At 32.1% G+C, this 18,824-nt stretch overlaps 1 protein-coding gene and 1 pseudogene across 1 annotated transcript; both read left to right on the top strand.

Annotated features, from left to right (window-relative positions):
- The first annotated feature begins 12,622 nt into the window (after positions 1-12,622).
- Positions 12,623-13,958, top strand: LOC108459887 (acetylserotonin O-methyltransferase-like). Its single transcript, XM_017759287.2, has 2 exons — positions 12,623-13,498; positions 13,568-13,958. The coding sequence occupies exons 1-2, from the start codon at positions 12,749-12,751 to the stop codon at positions 13,865-13,867; spliced, it is 1,050 nt and encodes a 349-aa protein (XP_017614776.2). The 5' UTR covers positions 12,623-12,748; the 3' UTR covers positions 13,868-13,958.
- A 2,453-nt stretch (positions 13,959-16,411) lies between these two features.
- On the top strand, positions 16,412-17,785 carry LOC108460008 (acetylserotonin O-methyltransferase-like; annotated as a pseudogene).
- Positions 17,786-18,824: the final 1,039 nt, after the last annotated feature.

Raw genomic sequence — 18,824 nt, 5'->3', positions numbered from 1 at the left:
GGGCATGAATTTTAGTTGAGCCAAGCCCAGCCCATGCACACCTCTACATGGCACCAATTATATCGAACATTTATGTGCACGATTTGTTTGTTTATCAAAATGAAAAATATATATATTAATAGTAAATTTTATTTTTATCTCTTAATTATGAAAATCTATAAACCACTCAATCATTTAATTTTTTCGTTTTTAGTCAACCAGTAAGCTAGCGATGGCAGTTTTTAAAATTGGCATAATAGCAACTTTAACCTTTAACATTTATATATTGTGTCAAATTAGTTTTGATTCTAAAAAACCTATCCCTCAACATTTACACATTGTGTAATTTGATTTTTTTTTTTTAGTTTTGCTGTTCTTTATGATCTTTTCACCTAAAAGCTAAAAATCAAATTTATTAGCTAAATTTGATTTAAAATATACAAAAAATGAAAACACCCAAAAATCTAAAATGAAAAGCAAAGCTACAAAAAAAAAAGATCAAATTACACCATGTGTAAATGTTGAAGGATAACTTTTTTGGAATCAAGACTAAATTGACATAATACATAAATATTAAGGGTTAAAGTTGTTATTGTGTCAATTTTAAAAGCTACCATGTTAGCTAGCTAGTGAAAAAAATAAAAGACAAAATTGAATAGTTAAGTGACTGTTTTGTAACTTGCCATAATTAGGTGATAAAAAAAGTAATAATTGAATGATCATTTCATAATTTTTCATAATTGAATGACCAAAAATATATTTAAATACATAAATTCATCAGATTACCAATACTAAATGCACTACAAATCTACAATATAACTAATGAAGGTAATGAATTGAACATATTAAAATAAAACATTTAAAAAATTAAACTGAAGTTTTGGTTTAGCGATAATTTCAAGGTTTTACTAATTTAATTGGTGTGGGTTTTACTAATTTGCATTAGTTTTTGTTAAAATAAAAAGACTGATGTACCTCAAATAATATAACTTTTTTAAATATGGAATGACATTTTGTAATTTTCATAACTGAATTGGCATCCAATTGATTAATCATACCAACTCGGTCAAAACTTAAATAATAATATAGATATTAAAATTTATAAAAGTATATAGTAATAGTTAATTAAACACAACATTATTAGTAAAGGTCGAGGTCTTCGACCTTGTATACTAAGACTTGAATCTTATTATGCTAATTATTTTATGTGGATTTTAGTTCAAATTATTCCAGTTCTTAATCTATTTGTAATTTATATTGGTTTGATTCAATTTTATAATTATTCTAATATATATATAGTTGTACTTAATTACACTATATTCTATTTGTAAACTTTATAAAAAATCCAAATTTTTGAGTTCATAATATGCTCTGTTGAAATACGACTTATGTTGTTGTAATTGTATTTTGACTTTTCAAAATTATTATTATTTTCAATTTTCTTAAAATATTAATTTGAGTTGACGGCTATAGTCATTCATACCACACAACTTTAGATTTATGCGATTATCTATTTAGTGGGGCACTAATTTTCTGGATTTGTTTGATTCCACAGTGTACGATTTGTTTGATTATGGATGAATTTGTCTGATTCCACAGCGTTGGATTTATTTGATTACCGAAATGAAAAGTTATAAAATAGTTATTTAATTATTTAATTTTAATATTTTGATCATTAATAAGTTAACGGTGATAGTTTTTAAAATTGACATAATAATAATTTTAATTTTTAATATTTATATATTCTTTAAAAATTAGTATTGATTTTGAAAAATATAATCCTTAATATTTATACATTGTGTGTAACGGCCTAATTTTTAGTGGTGTCGGAAATGGTGATTTGAGATCACTAAATTCGACAAATAAGATTGAACAAGATAGTAATTTAATATTTATGAGTCAAGTAAGAATTTAGAAGAATTTGTGAAATGGTGAAATTAGTGAATTAAAAGAATTTATTAGGTCAAACGGGTCAAAAATGAGGTATCGAGACCTCAAAGTTGAAAATCGAGCTATAAATATTTTTATAAATATTTATGGAGTGTCATTGAGTTAGTATTAAAGTTCCGTTAGAAAATTTTAACGTTTGGATGGCTAATTAATTAAAAAGGACTAAATTGAAAATAGTGAAAAATTTGTTAAATTGTGAGTAAATAGCTTAAGTATTTAAAAAGATGGATTTAAAGAGCAATTAGACCCAAAGGTTAACGGCTGGACGGTTTGGGTATGAAATAAGCAAGAAAACAATGTGAACAAGGGGCAAAATTGGAAATAGCATAAAAGTTAATAGTTAAATAATGATGTAATTGAAAAATCTAGACATTTCTTCATATTTTCTCAGCTAAAACGCCATAGAAGGTCTGGAGACAGCTGGTTTTCATATTTTACATCATGTGAGTTTAATTCTTACTTTTCTTGATAATTTTATGTTTTTATGACTTTTACAATTAGGTCCACTTGTAGAATTCATTAGTTTTTGATTTTATGGGTGAAATTGGAAGTTACCCTGGATGGATAAGGAATTTTATGATGAATTATTATGAAATTTAAGTTCTAATTTTATATTAAGGTGGTTTTATTAAGTGATTTTGATAGGAAATGATATTTAGGACCTAATTGTGAAAAAGTTGTGAATTGAAGGTTTCTGTTGAAATTAAGAATATAAAAGGTTTTGAAATAGTTTATAATGATAAAATAAAGTGTTAATTGAGAAAATTAGTTCAATTGATGGGTGAATTGAGAAGGACTAAATTGTGAAAATTGTAAATTTTGGGGTAAAAGTGTAATTTCAAAATTTGAACAGCATAAATTGTGAAGTGAAATAGAATTGAAATGGATGCTAATGAAGGAATGATTTTATAATTATAGATCAAGAAAACGAATCAATCGTGGAAAGGAGAAAATTCAAGAATAGTCTCAATTTCTACGACTTTTACAAATTAGTCCGTAAGTTCATATGGCAAAGTTAAATGTTTTGATATGAAAATATTATGATTGTTAAAGTATTTTATTGTTGATGAATACTATCAATTTGCATTAACTAATGAATAATGTGTAACTAAAAGTACAAATTAGTAGGAACAATGGATTTGAGTGCTTCTATTCTCGTGACCACGATGAGTTGATGAAACATATGTGACAAGTGTGCCCGTTTAAGACCATAGCTGGGCTATGGCATCGGTGCAATGTGATAATGTGACTCAGATAAGACCATAGTGGGCTATGGCATCGGTATAATGTGATAATGTGATTCCAGTATAAGACCATGTCAGGATATGGCTTCGGTATGATATGTGAACCGTGTAAGACCATGGCAAGGCTATGGCTTCGTGTGTGATGCGTATCAATGTGAAAGTCCATGGTTTACTATGGCAATGTGATAATGAAGCACTCAATTCCTTATTGTTCCCTAATTTGACAATGAAGTAAATGAGAAATGGGCCTAAGGGAGTTAAATTGTGAGTTGCCATATGGAAATTATTCCAATGAGTTATTAATGAAATTGTGATTTGGAGGATGAAATAGTTAAACTAATAGATATATGATTGTGTACGATATTTGATATGATTTGTGTTTATATGCCTATGAGCTTACTAAGCTTCAATAAGCTTACTTGTGTGTGTTTAATATTTTTATGTAGATTGACTTGAAGTGAAGTGGGTAGATCGGATCAACACAACAGGGCACACTATTTAGATCAATTCGGTAGTTTTTGTTTTATGTTTAAAGATTTATATGGCATGTATAGAGTTTGAATGAATTGAAGTAAAGATGTTATAAACTAGTTAACAATATTTGTACTAAAACAGTTTTCGTAAGTAGCAGTAGTTTGACTTTGAAAATCACTAAAAATAGTAGAAATGGAATTAAATAATGAATAAATTATAGAATCGAATCTTGATGAGTTTATTTTCATATGGAAGAAGCAAAACAGGTATATGAGCTATATTTTATGAGATGTTTAAATTTTTGTGAAATAGGGCCAGAGCGATTTCTGGATCCCTGTTCTGACTTTGGAAATTCACCATAAATTTTACAAAGATAATTAGAAGTCATACTTTATATGTACAGATTCCTTATTGAGTCTAGTTTTATTAGAGACAAACAGCATAGTCATTGCAGCTCTGTACAGAGAGATATCTGATTCGGAATATACAAAGGTCAGAGTAGTCAAACCCTAAAACAGGGGAGATTTTAAATAATAAACTGTACTAATTGGCTTGACCAAAAATTCTAGAAAAAAAATTGGTAAGTAGATATATGAGTATAAATTCAGAGAAAATTTACGGATTTGGATTTCGAGTTTTATAACTCAAGATATGAATTATTTAGCAACTATGACACAGTTGGACAGCTTGTCGAAAAGTATTATATAAATTATCTAAATTTGGTTAAGTGCTCAAATAAGTTTAGTAGTGCCTTGTGCTCGACTCGCAACGATCTCGGGTAAGGCGTTACATTTATTGGTATCGAGCTTGGTTTAGCGATTCTCGAATATGTATGATGTGAAAAGTGTCTAGAATTACATGCCATATAAATCGTGATAGTGTCTTGTATGATCCGATCTAATCGTTGTTTTTATTATAGATTATCTTCGATTTGAAAAGATGTCGATAGACCGAACAAACCGAGCAAGAAGAAGTTAATAGCAGAGTACAAATCTCGAACAAGGAACAAGTAGTGAAGCTCGATTTCATTGATGCGAGAACAAGAACTCAAAATATGATTTATGGATTCATGAATCCGTGGTATAATGAGAATGTGCGAGAAAGAAATCAGACTCATAACCTCCTCCCCTATCTCAACATCTCAGTAGTACCCCGGTTGCTCCTCCACCTCCTCCGACAACCGAATCTGCAAACATTCTCCATTTGAAAAGCTCGAAAACATGGGGTGAAGAATTTGGGAAGAACAGACGATGACCCCTAAAAGTTGAATATTGGTTACAAAGTATAATAAGGGTTTTAAGCAAATGGCGTGCTCACCAGATGATTACTTAATATGTGCCGTGTCATTATTGAAAGAAGAAACTTATAACTGGTGGGAAACAATAGAAGTCATTGTACCTACCGAGAAGATCACTTGGGAATTTTTCAAAATGAATTTAAGAAGAAATATGTCGGTAGAAGATATCTGGATAAGAAGAAAAGAGAATTTCTCGACTTGCGACAGGGAAACAAGTCAGTGGCTGAATATGAAAGAGAATTTGTTCATCTGAGCAAATATGCTTGAGATATAGTACCCACTGAAGAAGAAATGTGTATCAGATTTGAAGAAGGGCTTAATGATGAGATTAAAATGATGATAGGGGCATTGAGATACGAGAATTTGTTGTTCTATCGATCGTGCTCGAAGCTTGAAGAAGTATATAATAAAAGATGCAACGAGATAGAAGAAGTAAAGAATCTTTCAAAAGAAGTGCATCTAAGTCATTTTCGCTTTACCGGTGAAGAAATCTAAAGAGGAATTCAATCGAGCCACTTCAAGATCGAAAAGATCAGGAAAAAGTAGGCCAAGACAACTGATTACAAAGCATCCGACAGACCTTTGTTAGTGTGGGTAGTGTACAAAATACCCAAAGGCCCAAGTGTCAACATTGTGGAAGAAGTCACCCTTGAATGTAGAAGTAAATTAGGGCTTGTTATAAATGTGGGGCCACCGATCACTTTATTCGTGATTGTCCCCAATTACAAGTAGAAGAAGTGGAATAGAGGAGAAACCGAAAATTCTTCCTCAAAGGAAGACGCCTCGTCGAGAAAGCGATTACTCTGAGGGCTACTCGTTCGGGTATGAAAGATACTACTAGCCGATCGGGTTAGGGCTCTCGCTCGTACTTATGCCATTCGAGTGAGAGAAGAAGCAACACTCGGATGTAATTGTTGGTACTTTCTATCTTTATGATGTTCTGTGTATGCTTTAATAGACCACGGTCTACTCATTCATATATTTGCACTATGTTAGCATCTGAAAAGAACTTATTTGTTGAGCCTCTCGATTATGATGTACAAGTTACAAATCATTAGGTCAAAGTGTGGTAGTTAATTTAATATGTCATAACCGCCCACCGAAAGTTAAGGGTGTGATTTCCCGCCGATTTGATGTCGCTACCCTTTCGGAATTTGATGTTATCTTGGGCATAGATCGGTTAATGAAACATGACGCAATAGTGAATTGTCGAGAAAACGAATTAGCTTGAAATGTCAAACAGAGACATTATTTTGGTTGAGTCTGAAATTTGGATGACATGGTTAGAATGATTTCCTTTATGTCCGCTCGAAAATTGTTGCGTAAAGGAAATGAGGCTTATTTAGCCTATATTCTTGATACTCAAGTTCGAATCAAAGTTAGAGCAACTATCTATTGTAAATGAATTCATGGATGTATTTCTGAAGAATTACCGTGGTTACCACCGATAGAGAAGTTGAGTTCGTGATAGATGTGCTTCCGAACAGCCCCCATATCGGTGACACCGTATAGAATGGCTCCAGCAGAATTAAGAGAGTTAAAACGCAGTTGCAAGAGTCATTAGACAAAGGGTTTATCGGACCGAGCATGTCGCCGTGGGTGCACCTGTCTTATTTGTGAAAAGAAGGATGGTTCATTGGGGTGTGCATAGATTACAAGCAATGAATAAGGTAACAATTAAAAATAAATATCCTTTGCCTTGTATTGATGATTTATTCGATCGACTTAAGGATGCTACAAGTGTTTTCAAAAATAGATCTCGATCCGGTATTATCGCTTAAAGGTAAAGGAATGTGATGTACCGAAAACAACTTTTAGAACTCGGTATGGTCATTATGAGTTCTTAGTTATGCCATTCGGTTTGACAAATGCTCCTGCTGCTTTTATGGATTTAATGAATCGAATTTTCCAGTCTTACCTAGATAGATTTGTGGTTGTGTTTATTGACGATATACTGATCTATTCAAAGACAGAATCTGAGCATACTCAGCACTTGAGAATTGTACTACAGATATTAAGGGAAAAACAGTTATATGAAAAATTTAGTAAATGTGAATTTTGGCTTCATGAAGTGGGATTCTTGGGTCACATTGTGTCAGTTGATGGTATACGGTAGATCCGAGTAAGGTGTCGTGGTGATTAATTGGAAAACTCCAAAGAATGTTACTAAGTGCGAAGTTTCCTTGGATTAGCTGGTTACTATCGTCGATTTGTGAAAGATTTTTCACCGATTGCTTCTCCGATAACTAAATTATTACGTAAGAATGTTGAGTTTGTATGGTCCGATGAGTGCCAACAAAGTTTTGATCAATTAAAGAAAATGTTGACAGAGGCTCCGTGTTAACTCACCAATCGTGTGCCATATGTAGTATATAGTGATGCGTCTCTGAATGGTTTAGGTTGTGTATTGATGCGATCAGAAAAGTTGTAGCATATGCTTCTCGACAGTTGAAACCACATGAGAGGAACTACCCTACACATGATCTTGAGTTAGTGCCATAGTATTTGCTTTAAAAATTTGGAGACACTACCTATATGGAGAGAAATGTTATGTATACTGCACCATAAAAGTTTGAAATATTTAATGTCTCGAAAAGAGCTGAATTTGAGACAGAGGCGATGGTTAGAGCTGTTGAAAGATTACGATCTTATCATTGATTATCATCCGGTAAGGCAAATGTAGTGGCGGATGCACTTAGTCGAAATCATCATTATTTGCTCTTCTGCGTTAAATGCTCATTTGTCTATTAATGAAAATGGTTCTATATTAGTTGAATTAAAGACAAAACCAGATTCTTTCAACGAATTCGGAATTGCAAAATGAAGATCCGAGTTGGTGTTGAAATGACAAATGGTTCGGGATAATTTGAACTTAGATTACTCTATTGATAATAGTGGTATGTTATACCATCGTAATAGAATTTGTGTCCCGAATAATCTAGAATTGAAGAAGGATATCTTATCGAGGCTCATAGTAGTATGTACTCGATTCATCCGGTAGTACGAAGATGTATTGTGATTTGAAAAAATGTATTGGTGGCCGGTATGAAACGGAAATTTGGGAATTTGTGGCAAAATGTTTAATCATCAACAAGTGAAAGTGAACATCAAGTGCCTCTGTGTTTGTTACAACCCGTAATGATTCCGAATGGAAGTGGGAACATGTGACGATGGATTTTGTATCTGGATTGCCGGTGACTCCAAAGAAAAAGATTCGATTTGGGTGATAGTAGATGATTAACTAAATCGGTGCATTTTATTCCGGTCGTAATGATTTTTCACTTGATAAGTTAGCGGAATTATATGTGTCGAAATTGTGAGATTACATGGGGTGCCGACATCAATTATTTCGATCGAGATCCGAGGTTTACTTGAGATTTTGGAATAAACTATAGGAAGCTTTAGGTACTAAGTTAAAATTTAGTATGACTTTTCACCCTCGAACAGATGGACAATCGAGCGAGTGATTCGATTTTGGAAGATATGTTAAGGTGTTGTATACTGAGTTCGATGGCGGTGGGAAAGGTACTTACCTTTAGTGAATTTGCTTATAATAACAGTATCAAGCTAGTATCAAAATGGCACCGCTTGAAGCTCAGATGGAAGGAAGTGTAGAACCCGTTGTATTGGTCGAATTAAGTGAATCGAAATTAGTCGGAGTGGATTTAATTCGGAAACTAAAGAGAAAGTTCAGATTATTCGGAAAGTTTGAAAGTCGCTTCCGATCGTCAAAAGTCGTATGCGATTTGAAAAGAAGAGATATAGAGTTCAATGTGGGTGATCGTGTGTTCTTGAAAGTTTCTCCGTGGAAGAAAGTTTTACGGTTTGGTAGAAAAGGAAAGCTTAGTCCACGATTTATCGGACCATACTGAAATCATTGAGAGGATCGGTCCAGAGCTTATAGATTGGCCTTGCCTCCGAACTTGAGAAGATCCATAATTTATTTCATGTATCTATGTTGAGACGATATAGATCAGACCTTCACATGTGATTCCTCATACTTGAGATAGAGCTACAATCGATATGACTTATTCGGAGGAACCAAAGAAAGTATTAGCTCGGGAAGTTAAAGAACTACTAATAAACGAAAACCGTTAGTAAAAGTGTTATGGCATCGACATGGATTGGAGGAGGCAACCTGGGAAACAGAGGAGTCAATGAGATCACAATATCCAAATCATTTGTGTAACAAATTTCGAGGACGAAATTTTTAAAGGGGAGAGTTATAACTACTTAATTTTCAAATGGTGTCGGAAATGGTGATTTGAGATCACTAAATTCGACAAATAAGATTGAACAAGATAGTAATTTAATATTTATGAGTCAAGTAAGAATTTAGAAGAATTTGTGAAATGGTGAAATTAGTGAATTAAAAGAATTTATTAGGTCAAACGGGTCAAAAATGAGGTATCGAGACCTCAAAGTTGAAAATCGAGCTATAAATATTTTTATAAATATTTATGGAGTGTCATTGAGTTAGTATTAAAGTTCCGTTAGAAAATTTTAACGTTTGGATGGCTAATTAATTAAAAAGGACTAAATTGAAAATAGCGCAAAATTTGTTAAATTGTGAGTAAATAGCTTAAGTATTTAAAAAGATGGATTTAAAGAGCAATTAGACCCAAAGGTTAATGGCTGGATGGTTTGGGTATGAAATAAGCAAGAAAACAATGTGAACAAGGGCAAAATTGGAAATAGCATAAAAGTTAATAGTTAAATAATGATGTAATTGAAAAATCTAGACATTTCTTCATATTTTCTCAGCTAAAACGCCATATAAGGTCTGGAGAAAGCTGGTTTTCATATTTTACATCATGTGAGTTTAATTCTTACTTTTCTTGATAATTTTATGTTTTATGACTTTTACAATTAGGTCCACTTGTAGAATTCATTAGTTTTTGATTTTATGGGTGAAATTGGAAGTTACCCTGGATGGATAAGGGAATTTTATGATGAATTATTATGAAATTTAAGTTCTAATTTTATATTAAGGTGGTTTTATTAAGTGATTTTGATAGGAAATGATATTTAGGACCTAATTGTGAAAAAGTTGTGAATTGAAGGTTTCTGTTGAAATTAAGAATATAAAAGGTTTTGAAATAGTTTATAATGATAAAATAAAGTGTTAATTGAGAAAAATTAGTTCAATTGATGGGTGAATTGAGAAGGACTAAATTGTGAAAATTGTAAATTTTGGGGTAAAAGTGAAATTTCGAAATTTGAACAGCATAAATTGTGAAGTGAAATAGAATTGAAATGGATGCTAATGAAGGAATGATTTTATAATTATAGATCAAGAAAACGAATCGAATCGTGGAAAGGAGAAAATTCAAGAATAGTCCCCAATTTCTACGACTTTTTACAAATTAGTCCAGGTAAGTTCATATGGCAAAGTTAAATGTTTTGATATGAAAATATTATGATTGTTAAAGTATTTTATTGTTGATGAATACTATCAATTTGCATTAACTAATGAATAATGTGTAACTAAAAGTACAAATTAGTAGGAACAATGGATTTGAGTGCTTCTATTCGTGACCTCGATGAGTTGATTTAAACATATGTGACAAGTGTGCCCGTTTAAGACCATATCTGGGCTATGGCATCGGTGCAATGTGATAATGTGACTCAGATAAGACCATAGTGGGCTATGGCATCGGTATAATGTGATAATGTGATTCCGTATAAGACCATGTCCGGATATGGCTTCGTATGATATGTGAACCGTGTAAGACCATGGCAAGGCTATGGCTTCGTGTGTGATGCGATCAATGTGAAAGTCCATGGTTTACTATGGCAATGTGATAATGAAGCACTCAATTCCCTTATTGTTCCCTAATTTGACAATGAAGTAAATGAGAAATGGGCCTAAGGGAGTTAAATTGTGAGTTGCCATATGGAAATTATTCCAATGAGTTATTAATGAAATTGTGATTTGGAGGATGAAATAGTTAAACTAATAGATATATGATTGTGTACGATATTTGATATGATTTGTGTTTATATGCCTATGAGCTTACTAAGCTTCAATAAGCTTACTTGTGTGTGTTTAATATTTTTATGTAGATTGACTTGAAGTGAAGTGGGTAGATCGGATCAACACAACAGGCACACTATTCAGATCAATTCGTAGTTTTTGTTTTATGTTTAAAGATTTATATGGCATGTATAGAGTTTGAATGAATTGAAGTAAAGATGTTATAAACTAGTTAACAATATTTGTACTAAAACAGTTTTCGTAAGTAGCAGTAGTTTAACTTTGAAAAATCACTAAAATAGTAGAAATGGAATTAAATAATGAATAAATTATGGAATCGAATCTTGATGAGTTTATTTTCATATGGAAGAAGCAAAACAGGTATATGAGCTATATTTTATGAGATGTTTAAATTTTTGTGAAACAGGGCCAGAGCGATTTCTGGATCCCTGTTCTGACTTTGGAAATTCACCATAAATTTTACAAAGATAATTAGAAGTCATACTTTATATGTACAGATTCCTTATTGAGTCTAGTTTTATTAGAGACAAACGGCATAGTCATTGAAGCTCTGTACAGAGAGATATCTGATTCGTAATACACAAAGGTCAGAGTAGTCAAACCCTGAAACAGGGAGATTTTAAATAATAAACTGTACTAATTGGCTTGACCAAAATTCTAGAAAAAATTGGTAAGTAGATATATGAGTATAAATTCAGAGAAAATTTACGGATTTGGATTTCGAGTTTTATAACTCGAGATATGAATTATTTAGCAACTATGACACAGTTAGACAGCTTGTCTGAAAAGTATTATATAAATTATCTAAATTTGGTTAAGTGCTCAAATAAGTTTAGTAGTGCCTTGTACTCGACTCCGGCAACGGTCTCGGGTAAGGGGCGTTACATTGTGTAATTTAAATTTTTGTTTCTAGTTTTATTATTCTTTGTGATCTTTTCACCTAAAAAGCTAAAAATCAAATTTATTAGCTAAATTAGATTAAAAATATATAAAAAAATAAAACACTCAAAAACTCAACATAATAGTTTTCGCTGTTTTTCATCTTTTTTAAAATTAACTCTCAATGTCACAAAGAAAAGAAAAGAAAAACAAATTAGCGTTTAACTCATATTCTCAAAGTTGGGGGTTTAGACCAAAATTTCTCAAAAATATAAGAGAAAAGATTTGAACCCAAAACTTCTCATACAAACATAACATATTTAACCACTAAACCAAATCAAATTACTTGACAAAATTTTTACAATCTTAAGTTAAAAACGTGACTACTCTTGGTTTCACTAATCCAAATTTTTCGGATGTGACAATTACACTCTCTTTATTTTCTCTTAATTATTAAGTCAGTAACTCATTCTTATCATAATTTGCAAGAGAATGGGCTCAAACTCAGGTCTCTAAGCCAGTTAGACTCTCTTCTTATTTTCTCTTAACCATTAAGCTAATAATTCATTTTTATCATAATTTTACAAAATTTTAATTAAAAGTCATAGCGTGTCAATTCTTGGTCCACTAATCCAATTTTTTCTAGTTCAATTTTTAGAATGTTAATCAATTCAAAAAGTATAAAGATTATGGTAAAAGTTAACCAAAATCTAAGGTAGTTTATACTATTTGATACATCTCAAATAATTGGACTGTAATTTTTTGACCAAATTAATCTAATAATTTTTTGTGGGTAGGAGCATATTTGACAAGATCAAATTCAAGAACTGTGACCTAGTTCAAACCAATACCTTTGCTTCTATAAGCATACAGTTACCAAAAGTTCTCAAATAAAAAAATTTTAAAAAAAAAATTGAGATCGGAGATATGGAAGTCACAATAAAGGAAGAAGCTAGAGTTGAAATAAAGATTTGGAATTATGTGTTCGGATATGCTAAAATAGCTGCCGTTAAATGTGCAATTGAGCTTGGGATTGCCGATGTTATTGAAAACTATGGAAGCCCTATGCCACTATCCGAGCTAGCCACTGCCCTCCGATGCGACCCGTCGCGTCTTCATCGCATTATGAGGTTGATGGTCCACGACCAAATATTCAAACAGGAACCCATCAACCAACACACTGTAGGCTTCTCATCGACGCCATTGTCTCGTTGTTTGATAAAAGGTGGAGAAAAATCCATGGCTGCTTTCATATTGCTCATGTCCGGCCCTACTTGCTTAGCACCCTGGCATAGTCTTAGTGCTCGAGTCCTTGAAACCGGCAATAATATCTCACCATTTGAAGTAGCAAATGGGAAAGATATATGGAGCTACGCCGAGGCGAACCCCGACTTTAGCGAACTCTTTAACAACGCCATGGGTTGCAAAGCTAGACTGACCGTGCAGGCGACAATCGAAGGATGTCCCGAAGTGTTCGACGGAGTCGAAAACTTGGTCGATATCGGTGGTGGTAACGCGACTGCTTTGAGCATTTTAGTTAAGGCATTCCCATGGATTCGAGGCATCAACTTTGATCTCCCTCATGTCGTTGCCGTTGCACCAAAATCCGATAGCATTGAAAACGTAGGAGGAGACATGTTCATGTCTATCCCAAACGCTGACGCAGCATTTCTCATGGTTAGTACTTTCTTTCCCTTCATTATATGGTCTTATACGATTAATCCATACATTAATTGCAAATTGCAGACGGTATTACATGATTGGGACGACGAGGAATGCGTTAAAATCCTAAAAAAATGTCGAGAAGCCATTCCAGAAGATAAAGGGAAGGTTATAATCGTTGAAGCAGTTCTTGAAGAAGATAAAGAAGTCGACGAGGTAGGTGTCGTAGGGTTGATGCTAGACACGGCGATGATGGCTATTACAAATAAAGGGAAAGAGAGGACCTTAAAGGAATGGAGCTATGTTCTTCGACAATCTGGTTTTACACGATTCAACGTTAAACCTATACGTGCAGTTCAATCCGTCATCGAAGCTTATCCTTAGAAAAAAAAATTCTATGGCTCTTCACAGTTGTTCATCCAGTACTCTTTTGTTGGAATCAATAAATCTTGGTTTTGAGTGGTTTTCTTTAAAATCATTCGGTTGGAATCATATATCAATTAATCAGGTTTAATTTAAAATTGATACCAATTTTAATACTGTCTCTCAAATAAGTTTTGACATTGTTGGTAAAAGTCGAGATTTTGAGTCTTATATATCAAATTTTAAGTCTCATCATATGCAACTGTTAGTTTATCACATATGAATTTTAATTTAAATTATTCCCATTCTTAATCTGTTTGTAATTTATATTGATTCAATTCAATTTTATAATTGTTGAGACATACATAGTTGTACTTGATTTATTATATTCTAGCTGTAAACTTTTTCAAAAAAATTCAAAGGATTTCAGTTCGTAACATGCTCTATTAAAACATGGCTTGTGTTGTTATAATGTATCATAATTTATTTTTCAAAGAATTTATAAGTACAAATAAATATCAGTTACTTAAAAAAAAGTTTATTATAAGTTACAAATAATACATATTTGATCAATTAAATTTAGAATAACTCAATATAAAATATAATAGATTAAAATTGAAATATATTTAAATTTAAATTATAATAAAAATGAACAAAACTCAATATAATATATTAGTATATTAATATATATTTCATTTTAGATTATAACTAACTAAGGTGGGTTTGAATGGGCGGTTGAATGCATTGCATTTAGTTTACTTTTTGTCTCACGTTATGGTATCTAATATCACCGTCACCGTTATTTTTACACTAACTACAGTTAAACGCACCACCCATCCGAACTAAGTCTAAATTCCAGATGATTAAGGCAAATAATTTGATAGATATTAATAAACATTATGGATGAAATCACAAATTTAATATAATTGTACTTTGAGTTTTCAAAAATTATTATTATTTTCTATTTTCTTAATTTTTTTGGTGAAAATAATAAACCTAAAAAATTACAATAAAATAAAACTAACTCCCCAATGGGGACACTTCAAACACTTGAAGATCTTCTCTCCTTTCTTGAACTAGTTTAGCAATTTCATCGCTTCTCCATTATTTTTGTAATTTCCATAACTGAATTAGCATCCAATTGATTAATCATACTAACTCAGTCAAAAACTTGAATAATAATATAGATATTAAAATTTATAGAAGTATATAGTAATAGTTAAACACAATATTATTAGTAAAGGTTGAGGTCTTGGGCCTTGTGTACCAAGGCTTAATTCTTATTATTCGTAATTATCGTATGTGGATCTTAATTCAAAATATTTCAGTTCTTAATCTGCTTGTAATTTATATTGATTTGATTCAATTTTATAATTACTCGAATAAATATATGGTTGTCATTGATTACACTATATTCTATTTGTAAACTTTATAAAAAAATCCAAAATATTTTAGTTCATAATATGCTCTGTTGAAATACGACTTATGTTGTTATAATTGTATTTTGACTTTTCAAAATTATAATTATTTTTAATTTTCTTAAAATATTATTTTGAGTTGACGGCTATAGTCAATTATACCACACAACTTTAGATTTATGTGACAGTTTTTCTCTATTTAGTGGGGCACTACTTTTCTGAATTTGTTTGATTCCACTGGAGGATTTGTTTGATTATGGAAATGAAAAGTTATAAAATAATTATTTAATTATTTAATTTTATTATTTTTGGTTATTAGTAGATTAACGGTGATAGTTTTTAGAATTGATATAATAGTAATTATAATTTTAATATTTATATGTTCTTTAAAATTAGTATTGATTCTGAAAAACATAATCCTTAATATTTACACATTGTGTAATTTAAATTTGTGTTTTAGTTTTGTTGTTCTTTGTGATCTTTTCACCTAAAAGCTAAAAATCAAATTTATTAGCTAAATTAGATTAAAATATATAAAAATAATAAAACACTCAAAAATCCAACATAATAATTTTCATTGTTTTCATCTTTTTAAAATTAACACTCAAGTCGAACCCAAAACTTCTCACACAAAACTAACATATTTAACCACTAAACCAAATCAAATTACTTGACAAAATTTTTACAATCTTAACTCAAAATCAAGATGTGATAATTACACTCTCTTTATTTTCTCTTAATGATTAAGTCAGTAGCTCATTCTTACCATAATTTGCAAGAGAAAGGGCTCGAACTCAAGTCTCTAAGCCATTTAGACTCTCTTCTTATTTTCTCTTAACCATTAAGCCAATAATTTATTTTTATCATAATTTTATAAAATTTTAATTAAAAGTTATAGCGTGTCAATTCTTGACCCACTAATCCAATTTTTTCTAACTCAATTTTTAGAATGTGACAGAAATTACTCAATTCAAAAAGTATAAAGATTATGGTAAAAGTTGACCAAAATCTAAGGTAGATATACTATTTGGTACACCTCAAATAATTGGACTGTAATTTTTTTACCAAATTAATCTAATATTTTTTTGTGGATTGGAGCATATTTGACAAGATATTTTCAAATTCAAGAACTGTGACCTAGTTCAAACCAATACCTTTGCTTCTATAAATCGTAGCTTCATAGTCAAGATTTGGGCATACAGTTACCAAAAGTTCTCAAATAAAAAAATTTTAAAAAAAAGTTGAGATAGGAGATATGGAAGTCACAATAAAGGAAGAAGCTAGAGCTGAAATAAAGATTTGGAATTATATGTTAGGATAATGTTAAAATAGCTGTCGTTAAATGTGCCATTGAGCTTGGGATTGCCGACGTTATTGAAAACTATGGAAGCCCTATGCCACTATCCGAGCTAGCCACTGCCCTCCGATGGGAACCGTCGCGTCTTTATCGCATTATGAGGTTCATGGTCCACTACCGAATATTCAAACAGGAGCACATCAACCACCACACTGTAGGCTTCTCATCGACGCCATTGTCTCGTCTTTTGATAAAAGGTGGAGAAAAATCCATGGTTGCTTTCATATTGTTCGTGTCCAGCCCTACTTGGTTAGCACCATGGCATAGTCTTAGTGCTCGAGTCCTTGAAACCGGCAATAATATCTCACCATTTGAAGTAGCAAATGGAAAAGATCTATGGAGCTACGCCGAGGCGAACCCCGACTTTAGCGAACTCTTTAACAACGCCATGGGTTGCGATGCTAGACTGACGGTGCAGGCGACAATCGAAGGATGTCCCGAAGTGTTCGACGGAGTCAAAAGCCTGGTCGATGTCGGTGGTGGTAACGGGACTGCTTTGAGCCTTTTAGTCAAGGCATTCCCATGGATTCGAGGCATCAACTTTGATCTCCCTCATGTCGTCGCCGTTGCACCAAAATCTGATAGCATTGAAAACGTAGGAGGAGACATGTTCATGTCTATCCCAAATGCCGACGCAGCGTTTCTCATGGTTAGTACTTTCTTTCCCTTCATTATATGGTCTTATACGATTAATCCATACATTGCAAATTGCAGTGGGTATTGCATGATTGGGACGACGAGGAATGCATTAAAATCCTAAAAAAATGTCGAGAAGCCATTCCAGAAGATAAAGGGAAGGTTATAATCGTTGAAGCAGTTCTTGAAGAAGATAAAGAAGGCGACGAGCTAGGTGCCGTAGGGTTGATGCTAGACATGGTGATGATGGCTATTACTAATAAAGGGAAAGAGAGGACCTTAAAGGAATGGAGCTATGTTCTTCAACAATCTGGTTTTACACGATTCAACGTTAAACCTATACGTGCTGTTAAATTCGTCAGCGAAGCTCATCCTTAGAAAAAAATTTCTATGGCTCTTCACAGTTGTTCATCCACCACTACAATAAAAGCTTTTTACAATTAAATAACCAAAAAATATATATTAATAGTTGGATGATGGCCGATGTAATTTACCAAGAAAATAAGGTATATTGCCATTTTCACATCAGCTTTTGCAATGGGATTTTCCCAAATGTTACCCAATCTGATTCACCGGGTCCAAATTTTGAGTGTTATTACACATAATATTTAAGAAAAAATTTCAAACAGTTGACTGAAGCTTATTACTTAAAAACTTTTTTTTTTATCATTTCATTTATAGACTTAATATCAAAAAAAAAAATCTAAGGAAAATATTTTAGAAATAAAATATTATATCAGACCAATTACAAGTCATTACAATATGAATATTTACTAAAGTCTAACTATTAGAGTACGATACTACAATACGCCACTTTTCCACTATATGCATAATAGCCCACTTCGCCGCTACTTTGGCGTACTTCTAACATAGTCCTTCTTAGCGCATTCTCTTACTACATCACTTGAAATAATAAACACTATAAGTTCAAGAGAACTTAGTGAGAGTTAATACAGAATACCTAATTAGTGAATTATTTTATAATATTTGATGAACTTTTGTACGCCAACTACCCTTTTTAACCACTCACTTCTGTTTGGGCAAATACTATCATAGTTTAGGCTTACAATTGCACACCAATTACTATAATCTTAATCGTACCAATTCTCTCTTAACTACTTAACTAACTTAATATCCTTCTAGACATTACCTTAATCTCTTATTTTTCATAAAACCACAAAGGTACTTTTCAAAGAATCTCTTCAAGGGCCTGTTACATACAGACCATCTCTTCAAACATACACTGATTTTAGAATGGTTGATCACAGATATTGTTCATTGGCGGATACATACACATTTGGCGGATATTAAGCAGATTTAAATATTATCAGTTTACTAGTCAAATCATATTCTCGTTTGATACCCTACAAGATCACTTTGATAATGAATTATGTAGATCATCCAAATGAATTCCACCACCATTTTATTTCAAAACCCCAGATACTCAAGAATACAATAACCCAGATTCCATAAGATTTCAGAAGAATACATGATACTGTTCAGATATGGCAGATACTAGATAACTCATTTTTTACCCTACGTGGTACAAATAAACTCAAACTAAGGG

The sequence above is a fragment of the Gossypium arboreum genome, chromosome 4 (genome assembly GCF_025698485.1).
Source record: "Gossypium arboreum isolate Shixiya-1 chromosome 4, ASM2569848v2, whole genome shotgun sequence".
NCBI lineage: Eukaryota > Viridiplantae > Streptophyta > Magnoliopsida > Malvales > Malvaceae > Gossypium > Gossypium arboreum.
This window is presented reverse-complemented; position numbering and strand designations above follow the sequence as displayed.

Bases quoted from the DNA above. Each gene is read 5' to 3' on its own strand.
- LOC108459887 (XM_017759287.2), top strand. From the start codon at position 12,749: ATGGAAGTCACAATAAAGGAAGAAGCTAGAGTTGAAATAAAGATTTGG. The intron at 13,499-13,567 runs GTTAGTACTTTC...TGCAAATTGCAG, and splicing joins CTGACGCAGCATTTCTCATG to ACGGTATTACATGATTGGGA.